This window comes from Vanellus vanellus (genome assembly GCF_965231255.1).
Source record: "Vanellus vanellus genome assembly, chromosome: 4".
Classification (NCBI taxonomy): Eukaryota; Metazoa; Chordata; class Aves; order Charadriiformes; family Charadriidae; genus Vanellus; species Vanellus vanellus.
This window is the reverse complement of record NC_138909.1, coordinates 1,875,341-1,896,715: the sequence shown is the minus strand read 5'-3', so window position 1 is coordinate 1,896,715 and position 21,375 is coordinate 1,875,341. Positions and strand designations below refer to the sequence as shown.

General features: G+C 48.6%; 1 protein-coding gene across 2 annotated transcripts in view; it reads left to right on the top strand.

Moving 5' to 3' along the window:
• Positions 1–21,375, top strand: part of SLC4A4 (solute carrier family 4 member 4) — a gene marked incomplete at its 3' end in the record, with an annotated part of 159,107 nt that overhangs the window by 11,428 nt on the left and 126,304 nt on the right. For both annotated transcript variants that reach the window (XM_082482028.1, XM_082482027.1), the window contains exon 2: positions 5,118–5,297. In XM_082482028.1, the coding sequence (XP_082338154.1) occupies positions 5,118–5,297 (180 nt within the window). The remainder of the gene's footprint in view (positions 1–5,117; positions 5,298–21,375) is intronic.

The following is a 21,375-nucleotide window of genomic DNA, read 5'->3' as shown; positions in this document are numbered from 1 at the left end:
GCTGCATAGACATGTCGGTTGTAACCGCATGAGCCTGTCCGAGCCTGATCTGGCTTAATGTGAAAAACTGCCGATACTCAGCTCGTTTTCATTGCTTTATGTGTTTTTAGTAGTAGGTTTTGATCTTGTTTCCTCAGGTGCCGCTCCGAGGTTCTTTATGGGCTAGTCAGAGCAGACTCTAACTCTCAACAACCCCGGTCATGTGGAAGGGATTCCTACCTCGATATTACGGAACTTTCGGCTCCTTTCTCCAAACGACCAAATTCTGGTTTTGCCAAGCCAAAGCCATTCGGCTGTCACCATTTTCTTAAAAGGGTTAGAGCTTAAAAATGGGGAGGATCCTAAATGAAGCGATCTCTTTCTGCTTGTTCACTTGGCTGTAGATATCTGGAATGAAAAAAGAATTTCAGTCTTAGGCAGTGTCATGCTTAAAATCTGCACTCGACCATGGACTAAGATTGCAGAAAGCTGTTGACTCAGCTCAGGGTCCAGACAAATGCCGAGACCTCAGGCACAAAAGGTACCACCACACTTAGATAATCTAATCATATCTGCTTATTTGCCTTTTTTTTTTTTTTTTTTGCTTTTTTTTTCTTGTTTTTATTCCCCTCATGCTCAGGCGATGATTTCAGTGTGAGTTTCCTGTAACACAGGTTTTCTGGTAGTACACTACATTTGGATGACCACCATGGCCACTGGTAGTAATGAAGATTTCTTTCTGTTTTTATTTTTCAGTGTCCTTTTTTTTCCTCCAATGTTTATGTTTCTTTAACCCCGCGTTTTCTTAGATGGAACAACTCAAAAAAGAAATGGACAGGGCTTTGAGCAACCAGGTTTGGTGGGAAGTGTCCCTGCCCATGGCAGGATGGTTGGAACTGGATGTTCTTTAAGGTCCCTTCCAACGCAAACCATCCTGTGATTGTATGAATAGCGTGGTGCTGTGCTTGGGGGCCTGACTCGTTAGGGCAGGGTGTCTGGAGCTGCTTGCTTTGGCGCGTGCTCTCAGAGCTTGTGTGGCGTGCACGACTCGAGATCCGGATAGTTTCACTCCCGGGAGGTCAACGAGAGCGCGCTTGGCCAGGATGGAGACAGGCGATCAACAGATACTCTTACAGGCTGGGAGGGAGCGCTGCTTTTTACAGAACTTCAATTTGGTAATACATCGAGTGGCTTTTCACCAGTAAAACTGACTCAGAGAGTCTCCTGTGCCCAAACTCTAAATGTGGACTGTGAATCACGAGCTGCTATTCATTAACAGCTCTTAATAAAGCAAAAGATGTGGTTTCGACCAAAATCTTTTTCTGGGGGAAAAATACCTCTCTGATCGTGACTTGCTTAATCTGATTATGAATAGAGTGATTTTGCGCTGAATTGGGTGTACAGTGAAGTTCCTCCTGTGGCACAAGAAGCTAACTAGAAAAGTTTTAGGTGGAGCAGGTGTAAGTTCCAGAGAGCCGCGAGCCACCGCGGTCCTTCGGAACGGAAAAGGTGCCACGTGGACCTGCAGGTCTTGCTGCGCATCTCACCCGCGGGCTTTTAGTGTCGTGACATACGTGCCTCTGGTCAACTGAAACAGCTCTGAAAATTAACGAGGTGCACTCAGAGGCTAATCGGCTTCCCGGGCGAGCGGGGCGGGCGGCGGGAGCAGCCCCCAGAAAAGGCTGTGATTGCGGCTGGGGCCACGGGAGGAGAGTGGCAATTAGCCCGTGCCGGGTGAGAAAGTTCTGGCTGAGCGGGACCTGGATTACCAGGAGAAGTTTAGCTCTCGGCTCCGTGCTTCCCGAACGGCGTGGTGCATGTGTGCCACGTTAAATTTCTCAGGCATTCCCATTTGCCGTCGGTGGATGGTTCTCATGGGAAAGGCGCCGTTACCCCGGTGAGTAGGAAATGTCTCAGAAACCCCGTGCTTTGAGAGTACGTGTCAATTGTTTCCTTCCAGGCGCTTTGGGAAGGGAGCCTAGAAGTTTATCTCAGCGTTTAGAACAATATAAACAGATGCCAAACACTTCAAGTACTCAGAAAAGGAAAATGTCTGGCTCGGCCTCCCTGCGCAGCCTGGGAGGCGACGGGGGGGGCGGGACGACAAAAAGCGGCATTAACTAAGTCTCTCCCCGGCAGAAGAGGGAAAAGCAGCTAAGTAATGCAGATGTTTGCCTGCGTATATACAATTTAGTTTCATATTACCGAAATCTGTACTGCGCACACGTGGTCAAAAGATTAAAGAGATTGTCGAGTTCTGTTGGCAGCATATGAAAGTATTAAGACTACAGGCTTACGATGATGTGTTTCTGTTATCAAGCCCAATTCAAGTGATTCAAAGGAGGACGCTGCCTTAATGCACACCGTGGAGTCGCCCCGTCCTTTTGCATCTGGCTTTTGGCTGCGACCTTGGCTGGAGGAGCGCCTCGGCAGCGGCTGCCGCTGCCCTCTCTGTCCCGGGGCCACCCCAGGGCTCCTGCTTGGCTCGTAGGAGGTTTCCCCTTCTCCGTCCCTCTGCGGCGTTTATGCCATCTGCCACGTTGAAGCTGATATTTCCAGTTGCTGGAGTAGCTTTCCCAGTTTCCCTCGACGTGCTCCAGCTAAATCATATCTTCAGGTGTGGGTCTGTACGGTCTCGCCGCAGATGTTTCCAGTTTTGGCGCTGTGGCTCTGCCCAGTCCCTCCGTGGTGTGAGACACTATACATATTTACACCCCTGTATCTATTTTATTTATTTAGTACGGTCTTCTGCATCGTTACTGCTTGTCCGTAACCTTGAGGTTGCTGTCGCACAGCGGCCACCAGAATGATGATGTGATGCGTGTCAGGGCCGTCCCAGGCGCTGTCACGCCACCGGGTCTGGGAGCGAGAAGGGAATTTCTTTATAAGCCTCTGCTTCCTATTACAATTCCCATATAACAAGTGACTTCATGGCTGAAATATATCAAACTTTGTGCTGGTCTGCGGATGGGATGAACTTTTTTTTTTTTTTTTTTATCAAGTGATCATCTTGGAGAACAATTTTTTTATTTTCTTTTTTCTGTTCGTTTTGTTGGTCTTTGAGAACTCAGAGTGCAGTATTTAAGGAGCCTTTTTCAGATGCTTTTTTTTTTGTTGTTGTTTTTATCCTTAAGTTAACAACAGCCTGCATTTAAAAAAATCTAATTTGTCCTCTGTATTTGCTTTTCCAGGGAGCCACTGCCAGAGATCTGTATGCCTCCGTGGCCTTGCTGGGCTGCGGAGTGGGGGTGGCAGATGGGTGTGCGAGACGGTGTTACACGCATAGGGCAGGAGCTCTTCCTGAGCCTCTGCTCCCATCCGTGCATACAGCCCATCACTGCGGCGTCTGCGGAGCCCTCGGGGAGCTCCGTCAGCTATTTGAAAGTTGCTATCGAGGAGGGCCGCTCTGGTCAAGCAGCTTTTTAAAAGACCTCGGATGCTTTCAGTAGGGAATTTCTTGTGAAAAAAAAAAAAAAAAAAAAGGCGAAGGGCTCTGCAGCCTTCGCAGCTGCCGCAAGAGCCTGCGGAATTCGACATGGCAGACGCGGGGTTGTTTTTCCAGTGAAAAGTCAGTTTGTTACGGAGATCGGGTATTTTGCGCCTAAATTTTCAGTTGCTCGGTCTGAAAGATTGGATTTGTCATAACGAGGAATTAGAGGTGCACATTTAGTGGGGATGTTAACCGGTGGCTGCAGACTCTGGCTTTACTGTCGCGCTGGTGTTTGCAGAGCATCTTCCTCTGTCGTACAAATAGCAGCTTCATCTGGAACCCGCTGACGCTGCCGAGAAGCCACCAGTAATCATCGGGGCGGGGGAAAGGGAAGAGCAACGCATACTCTAAGGAGGGAAAATCGGGTGGCGAGGGCCAGTCTTCTCTCGAGCTTTCTCAGGCGCGTGGCACTTCGATCGAGTGAAGCCTGATTTTTATTACTCGTTGACTTAATTAATAGCCAGGCATGCGCGCGAGGTGGGGGCATGCGCTACGAATAGATGGATGTGAGATGATGGAGAGAGCGGCCCCACAGAGGGACAACTCTGCAGAAACGCTCCGCCGTGGGCAGGAGTAAACGTCTGTACCTACAGAGAGATACAGTTGTTCTTGTGTGTGTTTGCGGCTCATTCGTTCAGATAAATGTACGTACGTAATGTGTGTTTGTCTGAAACTCTCCTCGGCTGCACCCAGGCATCACTGGGGAAACCAAATTTGATCAAAAGCGTAGAATACAGTTATCATTTATCAAGAGTTAAATCTGAAGGAGCTGTTTTTGCAGCTTACCGGAAGATGGCTGAATTATCCGGGCACGGAAAAAGACGTGGGGATGTTTTCTATAAGCACAAGGAAAGAATAAATATCCCAAGTTGGTAGAAGTGCAGAAAGCCCTGAAAATAAGACGTTTCTATCAAACTCATCAAAAAGACATAGCAATTGGCAAATGCAGTTGAGGTGCTTTAGTTTCAAGTGAAAGACTGTATGAAAGGCGAAGGGCATTACTTTGTCCTTACAGTCAGCATATGAAATTTGTCACTTTTTGATTACTTAATTTTTGTTTTGCAAAGTGTCAAGTACTTAGAAGTTTACAGTCGCTTTTGTTAGTGGTCCGTCCTCATCAGCTGTGTTATAACAATACCCTAATGGTACTTTGACATTTGTTATACGATGGACTACATAGTCCAGTGATGGACGTTTTGTCGCTCTAAGCTCTTTGGTGAGGCTGGATCAGTTTGCACACTGGCGGAGTGAAGTCCAGCCAAAGTGTTTGGTAAAACAAATGGAAAAATTAAGGTAGAACGTTTTTGAGGAGCGCTGTATTCTGTATTGCAAAGTGAGTATGGTGGCCTTCTGTGGTTTTTATTTTTATTTTTAAAATGAGTCACAAGGGCAGAATAATGATGAGGGAGTCTGCAGTGGCATGCACTCTCGGGAATGACTGTACAAAATACACTTTTCCAAATGGTAGCTAAAGAGCTCCTAGCTCACGTCTGGAGACAAGAAAACGTTGCACTAATGAATGTTAGGCCAGCAAGGAAAGATGCTTTTGCTCGCCTATTTGAATGAAATGCAGCATGAACCGTGCCGGCCACCGATGCTCAAACTGTCCGCAGTCGAAGTTAACGTTCGCTGTGCTTGTGTCCCCTAGGTCATCACACCATTTACATTGGGGTCCACGTGCCGAAGAGCTACAGGAGAAGGAGGCGTCACAGAAGAAGACCTGGGCACAAAGAAAAGAAAGAAAAGGAGAAAATCTCTGAGAACTACTCCGACAAATCAGACGTAGAAAACGCCGATGAGACAAGCAGCAGCATCCTTAAACCGCTCAGTAAGTACTGGTTTCAGCTGTCACTCGCTACAATGGTCTGTTGTCTAGAGGTCTGCTCCTGATCTGATCGCGGAGGGGGAAACTGGATCCACGAAAACAGTCATCTCACGTCGCAGGGTCAGAGTAGCCTTAATCGGTTGCTGTCGAATGGTTGCTGCGGCTTGGAGGACGCAGAGGTTGGTGCAGACATTTCATCCCTCTCTATCGCCTAAGGTGGCTCCTGGGCTGATGCCAGCCAGGAACGGGCCGAATTTTAAAAAGCAATTTGACACCGCGCGTAAAGACATAGCAAGGAAACGCAAAGACTGAGTAGGTGCCCGGACGGATCTCTTGCAGCTCCGGCCCCGGCTCTCAGGACGTGCGCCCTCCCTAGAATTCAAGTCTGCTGTGGTTTCAGCCCCTTCCGGGAGCAGGTTGATGAGAAGCACCACGACCACAGCTATAGACTGTGAGAAACGTACCCGCGTGGGATTTGGCTTCATCGTAGCAATAACTTGTGGTGCTAATAAGTCTTTTCCCTTCAGTAATTAACCAGTTTTAAGTTTTGCAAAGAAAAAGAAGAATAAAATGTAGCATTACTGTATCCTTGAGTATCTGTAGGGGTTGAATATCTGAATTTTGATAGGCAGATGAGGTCTGGTTTGGGTGCCCTCTACCTCTATTCGTACTGAAACTGTCAACCAGAGGGGAGAGATGTTTATCGAGTGTCGTCACTGTGCTGTCGCTTTGGTACTTTCGTAGGAGACTGTCATGAAAGTCCCGTTCCTCTTGCTGTCTTCTCTGTCACCCACAAGCTTGTTCTGAAATCTGCTGCTTAAATAGAAGTGGGAGAGAGATGGTGACAGCCTGCCAAAATGGGAACAAGGTTTGAAGATAGGAGAACAGCCCAGGATGCGATAGAGCTCAGATGATTGAGGCTAATTCCGGATGGTTGGAGTTTCATTGAAGAACTTGTTTGTAGGTGGGAGAAGGCTTCCTGCGCGCGCGACAGCGGGAGGAGCAAGCAGGGGTCATACGACCTCATCTTTGATTGAAGAAATAAATGAATTTTTCATTTTGGAATTACGTTGCTGGATAGTTGCTGCAAAGAAAGACAGTAAAACGGGATCAGATCAGTCCCGTGTTTAGCCCGGGGCCTGTTGCTCTCGGTGGTGCACATAGTTCAGAGGGCAGGAGCTGGAAGGGAAGGCAAGTCACCACGTCCCTTTGTTCTTGCGTAGCTGTAGTTCCATGGTTGTCCCAAGGAAGTTTTCTTGTCAGCGCTCAGAAATCAGGAGTTGGTTTTACACCGAAAGACATAATTACCTGTTTTCAAGAGCTCTAGGTATTTGAAGTTTAGTTTTTATATTTACACCTCTGTTGTTTTTCGGCGTGCAGGTGACCAGATCTGTAGACGTTCCCTTTTGGCTGCTGGGTGTATCGCTGTCCTAGGGAAATCGTTTCCGCAGGCTAAGCGGTGCCCGTGCTTGAAAACCTATTACTTCCATCAGGTTTTGATTTTCTGCCTTTCGTTTTGTTCCTCGATGTTTCTGGGTTTTGTCATTTGAGAAAGGGTTAATGGTATTTTTTTCCTCTATTGTTTCTACAGTTTGGTATGTTCTTGTCTACTCTTTATCTGCCTGTAAAACTGTGCAATCTTTTCATCTCTCTCTCTCTGAGGATTTTTCCATAGTCTTTTCCACCCTGACCTCTTTGCACAAGGTATTTTTGGAGCGGGATCACTTAAATACTGCACGATATTCCAGGTGTCCCATGCAATAGCATTAATACTACGTTTCTAACTTTCTCGGTATTGTTCACCATCTCATGTATCCAGATACTTGACCTTACAGGGTTCTTACAGGGACTTGCTCTTTTGCACTGGTGGCCGGATCTTTTTACGAGCTGGCACAGTTAATTTAGAGCACCGTAAAGGATAGGAGTAGTTCAGATTACTGGCTTGGATTTCCAAACATTGAATTACATGTTGCCTCATATCCTCAGGTTTTTTTTCCCTTCTGAAACTCTTGTCTTCATAGCTGACCTGAACGACTTGTTTCCTACGCTTTTTGCTTGCTAGCAACCCTTTCTGCTCTGTTCCACCTGGGTAGTAACACCAGGCTTCCTTCAGAAATCTCCGCTGTTCCGCCTTAGACCCTCATTTATAAATGGCTCTTTATTTCCATTGCGGTTTCTGTCTCTTAGGAGGTTGCCCACCTGAGACGGTGGTTGGATGTTCAGACTGTGCCGGCTTTAGATGTCTCTTACCGGAGCTTTGATGAAGGCTTCTTGAGGGTCTTTCTTCACTGACGTGTGCCACGTGTCCGGTTGCTGTGTTCACTCTTAGTTATGGCAAGTGTGTCCAAGAGAAGACAAGTTCTCTTCAGGCAAAGAAAAACGTGCCTCACCAGCTTGGTCTGATACTCGTTACTGGTCACCACGGCAAGAAATCTCAGTTATAACCCTGTTTTTTTTTTTTTTAATCTTCATCTGTTAATTGTAAATGAGTTAGGGGTACGTGGCTCAAATTCAGTTTCAAAAGAGCGCTGAGATTATTAGAAACAGAGAATAGGGGAATTTTGAACGGCAATTTGAATGGAGTTGGGAGAAAGCTGAAATGAAATATCTTGTGTGTATTTGGGACAGCTGTCAGCGGGGCGTATGCGGCGTAGGTAGCTGAAGCATCTGTTGGGTCTGGACCCAGTGGTTTCGTGGAGCTGGGCCGGGTGAGGACGTTTGCTTTGGAGTGGTGACCGCATTGTGGCCGGGAAGGAGGGAGCTTTGGGTTTTGCTTTTCTTCTTTGAAGGGGGAAAAATAACAGAAACTGAGCAAGAAGTGAAATGCAGAGGGTGGAGACAACCAGGGAGGGAGCGTTAGCCTGACGCGCCTGAGGTGGTTTCAGAGGGATGGATGATGGTAAAGGGGCTGCGTCTGGCCGAGCCCGGCCAGCTCTGCGGGGCGCGCTGCGGACGCCCGCGAGTACGTGCTGTTTCCCTGTCGTCAGAAGAGGAGGAAAAAAAAGAACTGGAGGAAAAATAGAAGTGCTGGACACCAAGGAAGGAGGAAATCCTAAGCCCGCTGTGCCCTCTTATGCAGCTCAGCGCCTTTCTGGTGAAGGGACCCAGGAACAGAGGAACAAGGGTGTTGGCAGTCCCCAAGATGAAGGGCCAGCTCCGTTAACGACCTTTGTGTAAGACCAGCTGTGTTAATGACCTTTGCATAATAACAAGCACCGCTTGGCGGGACGGTCGGCTGTACCAGGGGCTGTGCTCACCGCTAAAACCGGGGATGGGATTCGCACAACGCTACAGGTACCCGTCGGTGACCGAGGCTCCACAAGTACCGTGCTGTGACGATACCGTGTAGGACACTGCCTTCAGAAGGGCTGCAGAGGGAGGTGATAGGTGTGTGCAAGTTTAATGGGATAATAACATGAAGGTGCTGTTTATGTAGGTAATGATGAGCTGAAGGGACTGAACTGGATGACATTTCAGTCTTCTCCTTAGCACTGGAAGGTTTTTTGGATTCACATATTCTGTTTTGTTAACCACGTTTTAAAACAAGCAAACCCCATTTTTACTTGAAGAAACCCCAAACAGCTTCAGGAAAGGTACAGCGCATCTCTGTCTATAAAATCGAGAATTTGCCTAGTTCCTTCTCTTTGTGGATTTTTGCAGTTTTTAACTTGCCGAGCATTAGGCAGTGTCAGTTCAGTTTAGATATAATTTGTAGTTTATTTCGTCTTCAAATATAAGGACGAGCGTATAAGGTTTGATTTGTAAAATATTTAATAACATGGTGAAAATAGTTCCTAGAAGTTTAGGAGACGACTTGATTGTCTCGGTTATGCTGAGAGCTTTGTTTTTACTGAGCGGACAGCTTAAACCAGCTTTGATTCGACACATCGCATCTGTTTCTTGATCTGTCCCTAAGGACCCTGAAGCCTAAACCTAGATATCTTACCTGAAGAGGATTTCTCAGCTGCTTTGGTAAAAACTGCAGTCAGATTTTGACCAAAATCTGGATTTGACTCACCAGGTCAAGCTGCTTGTCCCACAACAAACGAACCTGATGAAACACGTCTGTGGATACGGGCAGGAGAGCAAACAGGTCCAGAAATGCAAACCTTCCCCAGAAGTGTTTTGTTCCAGTTGGAAACCGGTCTAGCTGCGCTTCTGTACTTGGGAATTGGTGCAGTCTGGAAACGTCAATCCTTTTTTTTTATTTTTTTTTTATTTTTTTAATCTGTGTCCAGTTCAGTCAAACAAAGCAAACTCTGGTAGTTCATAAACAACCTTCAGCTCTCCCGTCTGGCGAGAGTTCGGGAAGTTGAACGTGTACAGATATGTTTTATCCTCAGTAAATTATTGCTTGGGAAAGATGCCGCCTTCAAAAACGTAGGCAGGGATGTTCTCTGGTACACCAAGGAGGAGGCTGGAAGACGATGTTCCCTCCGCAGAGCCCTTTCAGTATATTCCAGGCCTGCAGGGCTGTCTCCGCGCTCGGGCAGAAAACTGCTGACACCGGCGCTCGCTGGGACGCGGCTTCCTCGAACCGCAGACTATTACACAGCCCCGCTCCAGGTGAAGCGTACCAGCGCCTTATTTCTAAACGCACCTCCTTTGACCAGCCTGGCCCTGGTTTCCGCTTACAACCGGTAAGAAGGAAACGTTTTTTTAGCAGCGGTTATTCTGCGCCCTCCAGGAAGCTGGCGTGCAAGTATTTTTGAGGTTAAAAAAAAAAATAAAACAATATTATTGCATTACTCGTAAGTGGGCTTTAAATACCCTCTTCTAATCTGCCTAAAACACACATAAGAGTTGGAAAACAGATGAAGATTCATGCTGTTTGGACGCTGTGGAAGGCGAAGGGTAGCAAATTGGGAGATGATGAGTAAAATGGGGCTTTCAGAGAGAAGTTTGTGATTTTTTTTTTTTTTTTTTTTGTAGTGCTAATGGCCACAGCAGTGACCCGCTAGTCTTTTGGGCATATTCAATTGGTCGGTGATGAACTAGGGTTAGCGCACTTCGTGGGGTGAAGGAAAGACTCAGGTGGGCAGAGAAGAGAGCTGGTGGTGGAAAGCCGCAGGGCAGAAGTGTGGAGCCTGGTTCTGCCTTCGCGGGTCGGTCCGTTGCTTATCTCGGGAGGAAGCGGATGGTATAGTGGCAAGGGATGAGACAAGGGAGGAACAAGGAAAGCAGATGCAAGTTTCTTCTTCGGGAGAGGCTGCGATCTGAATGCATTTCCCTCTTCCTCATTCTTTACTACAGACGTGTGGAGATTTTCCCATGAGGAAATGCATCTGGGCTTGATGTGGGAAGGGGTTTCTTCTCATGGCCCGGTTGCCCTCCAGGTTAGTTTGGCTCGCCTCCCTGGCTCAGGCCCAACGCAATCACGTCTCTTGGTAGGCGCTCTTGTAGCAGGCAGCGTGCAGGCACTGCGTTGATGTACGCAGCAGTCCGAGGTGCTCCGCGGAGATGCCTCTGCTTGGGCAGAACTGGCTTGGTTGGGTTGTCCTCGGGCTGGCCCAGCTCCGTGCCCCTTAAAAACACAGCGTGTCCTGAAGGTACGCGTTCACAAAGATACCAATCTCTCTTCTGAAACTCTGATCGAGTGTTTAGAACAGAAGCGCCCAGAACATGGGGTACAGACTTGGGCTGATGTGAGCCATTACCATGTCAGAAGAAACACAAGTAGAAAAACGTACGATTCTTTGACAGAATGGAAATTCTCATCTTTGGTTGGTTGGTCTGTGCATGGCCTGTGGTTTCTGGAAGGTAAGAAGCTGTCTGTGTGGATTCGTGACTCTGAATTCAGTGGCTGGGGTAAAAGTCCTTCTATAGGCAAAGACGATTCCAAGCAAATGGAGAGCAGGAAACCCAAAATATAAAATACCTGTTCCTTTCCAAAATGTCTTGGGGAATTTCATGTCTAGTCAAGGACTAGTAGTATTAGCTCTATAGCAATGAGCTGCAATACTGCACCTCCGTTCAAGCCCTAAGGCACTTCACACCAAGTAGTCACAAAAACGATGCTAGTAGGTAACAAGAGACTGAACAGTCTCTGTTCTTTGGAGCGCTTTTAAAGCTATCTGGCCATAAGCACCCTCAGACCTTGTTTTCAGGAGGTTAACTTAGAGGCATCGCTTGCTTTTTAATTTTTTCTTGGTTTAAAAAGTAGGAGTGAGAAGGTGTGGGCACGGCACTTCAGTGCCCCACGTTCACGCAGAGCGACGCTGCCTCCTCTGCTCGGTAACGCTTTGCAGAGCTGTTAACGCAGCCTGCGGGTCTGCGGGGGACGCCGGCCTTCGTTCCCCGGGTGCGGGAAGAAGGCAATAGGCAAGTGGGTTGCAGCCTCCTAAGTTCTTGAGGCCTTTCTCCTCTGACTCGCCTTGGCTGCCTGACTTTAGCCTCTTCCCACTCTGATTTTTAACAATGTTACGTGGAAAAAGGGTGAAGAAGGATCTTAAACGTGGAAAAAGGATAAAGAAGGAGTTTGGTGGGACGGTAAGCTGTCTGCTGACGCGACTCTATAGTCTTAAACATGGGACATCTTCATCCTTCTCCGAAGTATAGCACTTCCCATGTGTGTGGACACACATTTGTAGGTGTAAACTCCCTGCCTTTAAAGACCAAGAGTGGGTCTTCGGGAATTCCCCTCGCTGAAGGGCTCTACGATGAGATTTTTCCTTTGATGATATTGCTGTGGGAAAATTTACCGAGTGTAAAGGTTTTATCCCACGGGTTGTGGGGCGTAGAGCATCGCTGCAGTACTGTATGGTTCACTGACTGGTCTTAGAACCACTTGCAGGTCTGAAAAATTGTTGTCGCCGAAGCGAAAGATTGGTCTAAACTCGGCAGAATGCTTAAGAAAACGCAGTGGGAGGAAAGGAAACTCAGTGTTCATCATTTACTGGAAACGGGCGGTCGGGGCACTCTGCCCCACGTGGCGCTGGGCTTCAGAAATGCCTGTGATGCTCAGCTCCGGATCCAGCAGGGTACTGGCACCCAAAAGCAGCAAGCAATAACGAAGGGCCCGTGAAACCAATAAACTGCAAGTTGTAATACAAATTTTTTAGCGCTTGCATCCGCGAAGAGCGTAAAACCTGATTTTTGGCAGGAATCGAAAGGCTGACAGGTGGATAAATACAACTGCAGGCTCTAAACTTTGGAAAACCTTCAAGAAGGGAGAAGCGGTTGTGAGCTGAGGCCATCTTTCGCGTTGCACTCTTCCTTGCAGCTCCTCTGCGTATGGTCACGCGTGGGCTAAGCTTACCGAGGGTTTTCTTTGCCAGTTGAAGGGTGTGACTATGATCCTCTCTCCAGGACACCAAACCAGAAACGAGGAAAAGAGGTTGAAAATCTGGATCTGTCTGTTGGAGTGGTTTCTAGAGGACCCGTACGGCGAGAGAGAGGGAAGGGATGATATGTCATCCCATCAAAGGTTTGTACAGGTTTGCAGTTTGCTCAGAGAAATTCCTCTTCCACCCACCAGCAGCAGTTCTTGAAGGTTTTAGTGAAAAAAAAAAACCCTTCTCTTGAGCCTTCAGATGTGGGTTAGGAGGAGCATTTAGCTGAGAGAGAAAACGTTGGCAGCGGAGTCATTTCATTAAGGCGCTGTTTGAGGCTCGTGCCGTCATTCCAGACGGAGCGCATCTCTGCCAGCGGAGGTGAGCTTTGCTCCGGATGCATCACGTTTGCTGTGGAGGCAACCGCTGTGTCCCTCTGCGATGATCGCCACGTGTCATCCCGCACTATGCGCCTTTTAACAACGCTGATTTAAAATGCAATCTTCTCTCAAAAGTAAGTTCTGTGCAATCCGGGGCTGGGAACTCTAGAGCGTCCTGCTTGCTTGAAGCTTGCTGTCGGTTTTGGGTGCGTGTGCTGAGACTTTGCTGCTGAGTACCTGCATTTATGGAGTGCTCGGGAGGACGCGTGACATGGAGAGCGCTGTAATTATCTCTAACAGATTGTCTGAACCTGAGGGATCCTGCGACATCGGTTTGCACAGCTTTTCTTTAATGAAAACTAGTTAATTGATGCTTGGCTTATCGAGATGCTTAGCGACGTAAAAGATGTTACGGTGAGCAGTCTTGTAGCGTGAATTCACCACCCTCATTGGTTTATGTGGAGGCTTTTTCACTTTTAATCCGAGTACCACACTTTGTCTGTTGCTTCTGGTTGGTGTGGGACACCCTGGAGTTGATGGCATTAGTATCCCTATTTTCCTTTATGTTATGGTTTGCTTCTTGCATAACGGATACGGTTTTTTTGGTCCTTTCAGGTTCTTCTGATCTTCTAGTGGGTCTAAGTGCCTAGATAAGACAGTGGTGGGGTGTGTGCGTGTAGAAACAGTTTTCTAACCTCTTGTCTGTCACATGCAGTACCTCTGAACGGTGCGAGCCAGGTATCTGTGGAGGCCAAGCTACTCGGCTTTTTTGCTGTGTTTTCTCGCTCGCCAACACGATCTTCATCAGCAAAGAAAGCCCACCTATGGGGCTGAAATGCCCGTTGATTCCACGGTGCTCTTGATTCTTCATCGCATCCGTAATTCCTGCTGAAATCTAGAAGACCTGAGTGTGTGGGCAGGTGTTTCTGGATCGCTACCTGTCCCACCTCAGTTACAGGCTGTTCAGCTCATGCTTCACGTTTCTTGAGAACCATCGTATTTTGATGTGTGTCAGCCCCTTCGCTCGCTATCAATGCTTGTCAATGGTTTCCTTACGCAAGACTCGAAAGAACGTTTCACATCTTAACCGGGGCACTGGAGCAGGGAAGTTTGTCTCTCGTAAACGCAATAGGTGGAATCTGCAGAGCAGCGTGCTGAGGGCTGTGCTGGCCAACACGTGTAGGGACAGAGTCTCCTGTGGGGACAGAGTCTCCAGCCTTCACGTCCAGGGAGCTCGTGGCATCAGCTGAGGAATAGAATCATAGAATGGTTTAGGTTGGAAGGGACATTAAAGATCATCGAGTTCCACCCCCTGCCCGGGGCAGGGACACCTCCCCCCAGCCCAGGTCGCTCCAAGCCCCGTCCAGCCTGGCCTTGAACACCTCCAGGGATGGGGCAGCCGCAGCTTCTCTGGGCAGCCTGTTCCAGTGCTTCATCACCCTCAAAATGAAAAATTTCTTCCTAATATCTAATCTAAATCTACCTTCTTCCAGTTTGAAGCCATTCCCCCTTGTCCTATCACTACATGCCCCAGTAAAAAGTCCCTCCCCAGCTCTCCTGTAGCCCCTTTAGGTACTGGAAGGCCGCAATAAGATCTCCCTGAAGCCTTCTCTTCTCCAGGCTGAACAGCCCCCACTCTCCCAGCCTGTCCTCACAGCAGAGGGGCTCCAATCCTTGCAGCATCTCCATGGCTTCTTCTGGCCCCTCTCCACCAGGTCCATGTCTTTCCTATGTTGGGGACTCCAGAGCTGGAGGCAGTACTCCTGGTGAGTTCTCACCAGAGTAGAGTAGAGGGGCAGAATCACCTCTGCTGACCTGCTGGCCATACTTCTTCTGATGCAGCCCAGGATACAGAAGGCAGATAGGCACAAGGCTCTGTCCCTGGCACTGCCTCCAGAGACAAGGCTCTATTTGAACTCTTTTGAGCCCACCAGCCCATCTCCTAGTTTTCAATGCCACCCATTTGACTTCGGCAAGGCGTTCAGCAGGCGTTTCCCAGCTTTCTGTGGCAGGCTTCTCCTTATGAAGAGTGCAAAATCCCCTCTTCTCAGGAGCACTTCCGCACAAAGTGGGAGGCGAGTTGCCTGCGGGGTTACTGCGGCGGCACGGCAGCCGGCGGCGGATATGGCGTGCCTGCTCTAGACACCTATGCCTAGTCGCTTACGGGATGGCTCCTCTTTGTCCTCAAGTTAAGCGTGAGATGACTATTTAATTATATGTCTCTTAAAAAACATGTTTGTGACCTCTTCGTCTGTTCTTAAACGGTCTTCCTACCTCTTGATGTGCGGTCTGGGTTACTATGAAGTAAATTTCTGGTATTGCTTCGCGCCTCAGTGCCGCCTGCCTTGCGGGAAGAGATCCGGTACGACGGAGAACCTCTCAGCTGATTTCCAGCGAGGAGTGGAAGTTTCCTGTCCAACCGTGGAATGGTCCATCTATACTGAGATCGAATTAATTCAACAAGGATATTTAAACAGGAGTTTAGGAAGGCTCAGCCTTGGTGTCTACCCTGAAAGTTCATTAAGCCGGCAGCTATAAATAGCAAGGGACAGCTACAGGATGGAAATAAATGTACCTACTTAGCAGAGCAGATGCAGCGCAGTCAGGAGTGTGCCAAGAGTCCTCTCCTTATTAGTGTTGTGGGATTTTTCAGCAATCCAATTTTTTTCCTGGCTCTTCGAGATGTTGGATGGGATTTTCCAAAAGCTTTTAGCTTCAGCTCACCGCAGTAAGAGCAACGGCAGACCAGCGTTGAGAGCCTTCAAAAACACCAGGCAGGACGGCCAAATACCTCCGTTTTATTTTATTTTTTATATTAATATTTTACATAGGGAAGATGGTCAGGGAGACTTTCCCATAAATGTAAGGGAATCTTTGGTATTTTGCTCTTCAAGAACTGCGCAGCCGGCCAGTGGATGGGCCCGAGGTGGTGGAGTCCACTGAAGAATCTTCAATGCTGGAAGCAGCATATTTAGGTGACGCGTAGTACAACTGCAGAGGTAAAGGCAGCAATAATTACTGCTTTGATTGCGAACGTGCCCTCTGCGTAGCTGGGGGCCATCAGAGAGGCTGCTGGGGTGCAGCTGGCCGAGTACGTGGGGAAGGGGATGGAAGGGTGCTGGTGAGGAGGACACAACCCTCCCATCCGCTCTCGCCCTGCGAAGGAGAGATTGCATAAAGCACTGAGAGAGTCCTAATTATCTGGGCTGGGCAGGTGGGGTAAAGCCAGCTGCGTCCCGGCCCTGAATATTTGGTTAGGGACCTGCTTCTAGTGGGTCAGGCTCCTCTAAAGCAGGACACCTTGCGTCCCAGGCAGGTTGGCTCATGTTGTGGGGTGAGGAAGCGCTCTCGCCTTTCACTGCCGGGGATGCCAACCTGGAGTTGTGTTAGGTTTCAAGATGGCTATTTTTGGGTGTATGGGTGGGTTGAGGGAAGAGGCTGTGACCTCAAAAAACCCAGAGGAAAGATGAGGAGAGGAGGCGTAAGGAGGGGTTACTTGAAGACACAGTTGACTGGCAGTTAGGAGGACTTCTTGTAGGTGTGGGAGAGAGAGAGAAGATGGTCTGGATGGTGTTTCTCTTGTTCCTGCGGCTCCCTTCTAACCGCGAAGACTCACGGCTCCTACTGAGGCACCGGGATAGGACGAAGGCACGTGGTGACATGAGGCTGGGTCTCCATGTGAACCGTCACCCTGGGCAAAGGCTTCCTTTCTCTTCTTGGCAGGAGTACAGCGTTTTTCTCAGACAGCTAATGAAAAAAAATTGCTTTCTTAGCAACCCCTCTCGACTGAAGCGTTGGCTTTTTTTTTTTTTTCTTTTTAAACTTGACTTGTGCACGTGCCCATCGCGTAAGGGCTTCTTGGGAACACTTAGCTTTGTTTAAAACAGTTTTAAAACGTAACATCTGCCTTTTTTAGGGAAAGGCAAGGCCGAAACTGGGCTTACGGCGCAGAAGGGTGCTAACCTGCCTGGTGCTCTTGGTTTGCCTTTGCTGGGCAGCTCTTGCCTGCACCCCTCCCCGTGTTATGCTTTCCCCTTTCCCCCTCGCAGTACATTTCATAAAATAAATTCTTAAAGCGCGTTTTTAATATCTGACAATAGAGCAGAACTGTTGTACCTTTGCCAAGCTTTCATTCCTTGCCTGTGACAGCTGGGAAAGGAGCTGAGTTTTGGATTTTATTCTTCTTCCCCTTGCAAAGTCCAGATTTTGGGTAGGTGTGATAAAAGGTAGGGCTAAACCGTTCCTCCCTCGATAGGTGCGTACCGAGACTCCCACGCACAATAACAAAAAGTGATCTTTCCTGGCGGTGCTGGTCGTTAAGGCAAATAGTGGGTGCCCCTGGTGCAGAGGATGAGTTCTCGTCCTGTCCGGAAAGGTCTGGTCATTATGATTTTTCCTTTTAGGGTCACTTCTGAAGTTGTTTTTGAGAGTAAGGGTTGGGGAAAAGAAGCAGTTGTCTCTGCATAAGCTGTGTGGATGTTAAGTCTGATTAAATTGAGGCATCGGTGGAGTACCCATAGGAGGTACGCGTGTGCATACCTGTTTGGAGGTGACACGTGGCACCGGAGCTGCGCCCTGCCACCAGCTGCCCTCTGTGCCTCTGGCAAGTCCCGAAAGCCTGGTGTTGAAAGACTTCAAAGGGACAGTTATGTCAGGGATCTCCTGTGAGTGAAAATAAATCTCATCCTGATGTTAACAGCATTGCCCGCGTTATCCTCTCTGGTTGGCACTCTTCATAGACAGAGTTTTGCATCTCGCTCTGGCGAGTGCTCTGCTTGGAGCAAGCCGCCCTGCCCAAGGACTCTGCTCCCTGAACTTTATCTTCCCTCTTGCTCTGCTGTGACATCTGAAGCTCTCCCCACCGGGCTCCCGCTTTGTACCGGGGTCTGAGGACGGGGGACTGAAACCCAGGGGAACTGCTGGAGAGGGTCCAGCAAAGGGCTGCGGAGATGCTGAGGGGACTGGAGCATCTCTCTGCTGAGGAGAGGCTGAGGGCCGTGGGGCTGTTCAGTCTGGAGAGGGGAAGGCTGAGGGGGGATCTTACCAACGCTTATCAATCCTTCAGGGGAGGGGGCCGGGGGGTGGGAACAGGCTTTTGTCAGTGGTGCCCAGTGACGGGACAAGAGGGAACGGGCACAAAGGTGACCATGGGCAGTTCCATCTCAACCTGAGGAGGGACTTCTCTCCTGTGCGGGCGGCAGAGCAGTGGCACAGCTGCCCAGAGAGGGGGGGAGTCTCTCCCTCTGGAGCCATTCAAACCCGCCTGGAGGTGTCCTGTGCCACTGCTGGAGGTGCCCCTGCTCTGGTGGGGGTGGCACTGGTGGGGCTCCAGAGGGCCCTTCCCACCCCCACCAGTCCGGGATTCTGTAAAAGCTCTGTCTCTTGGGTTTCCTCTTCTCCTGAGCTCTGCAAGTAGTCGGGGCGCTGAGGGCAGCGCGGAGGCTGCCGCGGGCACAAGGGCTTTCCCTGCCGCAGCATCTCTGCTTGCTCCCACCGTCCTCCTCCTTTCCCTAATAGCAGTAACTTTTTTCCTTTCCGGCAACATTTCTCTCTTTTTTTTTCCCCCACGCATTCCCTAGCTTCCAAATCGCCACCGAAGCGTCCTTAGGAAATGAAGGGCGGTTCAGGGCCACAAACCAACCCAGCCCCGTCTTTGCCATGGCGCGTGGTTCCTCAAAAGAAATTAAACTGAAATTCCATACTGGAGCTTTACTTGCTTCTTCAGCCAGCGGTTAACGCCCTTCGCTGTTTGATAGTCGCCTTTGCGGGGGGGCTGGGAGGTCCTTCAGCAGAGTTTGTTGGCTTAGAAAGGGTCGTTGAAGGGACTTAGGGGTGGGTCCTTAGAAAGCGTCTTCTGTTTTCGGATTTCGGTGTTCCTTTGGTTGTGATGCAGTCAGACTGGTGCGGAGAAGCGATTCTGGTTTGAAAAAGAGTTTTTTTTTTAAAACAATAAATAATTAGCATTGTGATGTGCCCATCTGAAGCCACCATAGATGCCTGGGCCTGGAATAAAGTGACTATATGGGAGAGGATTCTCCACCGGGATGAAATTGTTCAGATCTGAATTCTGCTTTCAGAGATTTCTGGATGTGTCTGAGCGGAGCAGGCACTGCAGTGGAAAGGGGGGGGGGAGGAATGCGATCGTTTTCTTCTCAAGACAGATGATAATGGGCTTTTGATGAGGATTATGTCTGGGGGCGGTGCGTTTAAAGGCACAGTGTCATCTCTCCAGGGATTTTTTTAAAACCTGCCTCCACTCTCTTCATCATTTAAAAAACAACCCACAAAAATTGCCACGGTAATAACGCCGACATAGATGGTAGAGCCGTTGAGCAGTTCCACTTAGGTTATTGTCACCTTTAAGTGTTCGAATTCCGTGACCTGGAAATAACAAAATTAATTTGAATACGAAGTACAAATGCAACAGTAGTGTTGTTTCAGCTGCCCCTCGGGGTTTGGCACCCGAACGCTGTCGCACTCCTGCCACAATTCTAGCTTTTCTCTACAACTTGAAGAACCGATAGAGGTATTTTTTGGTTAAGTGAAAGTTAAGCTGCCTCTATAGCTTTAAATTCCCCTTGAGAGGGGAGTTAAAATGATAAACCCCCTCTGGTTAATATTGCATTAATTGTTGCAGAGTTGGAGATAAAATAATAAGAATTGAACATTGTACATTTGGTAAAGGTGGTCTGGGGAGAACAGAGATGATGACCTGCAAAGTGAAGTGATGAATCAGTCTCAAAATACCTTGGTTTTCTGGTAGGTTTGAGTGATACAGTGCATTTTTGTTTACCGGTCACTTCTGCCTCGATTAGCTGCCTGTTTGCTCGCAGCTTTACGAGAGAGCCATTCTTGATTAAGAATGAGCTTTGCTGCTTTTTTCTTTACCGGGCAGTTTTTATTAGAAAACTCCCTTGGCCAAAGGTGACACCCACCGTTAGTCATGCTAGATGTAGAGGAGAATAATTCAATATAAACTTTACTTTGGGTTTAAAGCCACGGGGCGCGTAGCTGTCTGCTTGGTGGGTTTAAAGTGGTTCTTCAGCTTCGTCTTGAAACTTCTTCAGTTTTGAAGTACCAGAAAAAGTGCCTCTGGGAAGATTTTCTGGGGTATATATCGCCGCTTTGACATGGTACCCTGTTCGTGTTTTAGATAGACAACGCAAAAAAGAGTCCAGTTCCTTTCACAGTACTGGGGAGAAGCCCTCCTTTAACTGGAAGCTGGCTGTGCTAATCTTCTGTCTTGAACTGATAGCATGTGCCGCTATAATTACCTAAGCCACCTTAATTCTTTGCCTAATTCTGTTCTCTGCGTTCACGTGAAACTGCTAAGGGACAGAAAAGTCTAAGGAATTTACGGTGTGTGTGTGGGGGGAGTCTCATTTAGAAGCATTTTGATTTTAAGCCAAAGATATTTCTATAGCTGAGAAGGACTGAATTGTGTAGATGATGGCTGGTACTGTAAAGCTGCCCCTTTTGGGATTAAACCCTACGCCAATCTGTTGGACAGGGTGGGAACAAGCCATCCCAAAGCTCTGGGTTTCTCTCTGGGTATGTGTAAACGAGAGTCTGAAGCGCTTCAAAGCGTTTCCACTGGCCCCGTCCACTCCGCCTGGCAGCTATTTCAACATTCCCCTGACGTTTCGTACACCGCCTTTCATACAGTGGGTTTTCTGAGTCATGTTTTCCCAGAAATCAGGGTTTCGTTCGCACGAGGCTCAGCCTTACTGATTAACAGCCTCAGCCCCGGTGTCGCAGCGCTCCTGTATATTTATTTAGTAGGTGTGTGGAGGACGGATGCTCTTTGGCATCGAACGCTCTTGGCTGGCGAGGGCTGTGCTAACAAAGAGGGGAGAAGTGGCTGTGGTGGAGATCCTTACGCACTTGGGGGAAATGTTGTACGTTCGGTGTTCTCTGCTGCCGCTGTTGAGCCGTTACCCCCCCAGAGAGAGGAGTGACTGGCTGGAGTGGGAGTTGATGAGGCAAGTGACAAGTTCTCCGCCTAGCTTGGTTTCCAGAGAGACTTACAGAAAGAAGGGGGTTCCGATGAGCGCGGGTCCTAAAGTTGAGATGGAGGGAGGCGCGAGGCAGGCGCGGGGTCTGTCGCTGCGGGGAACGTTGGAAATAGAGCCGTGAGCTCGAACGACCGTGTTCCCTGTGACAACTGGAAATCATTGCTTGGTTCTTAGGAAGTCTCGAGGTGTAGGCTCTGTGCAAAATCCTCCCACGTAGATATAACCAACACCTGGGCTTTCTTCTCTGAGCCCGACTTGGTGTTTTCTCTTGGCTTTTATGAATCTCATTGAACTGCTCCTATTGGGACCATTTAAAATGCTGATCCTTAGTCTCGTTATTCTTGAAGCTGGTGTCCTTTGGGGGTTTTTGTATTTTTCTTTCCGTGCTCTGAAATCTGCTTATCCATCAGCAGAG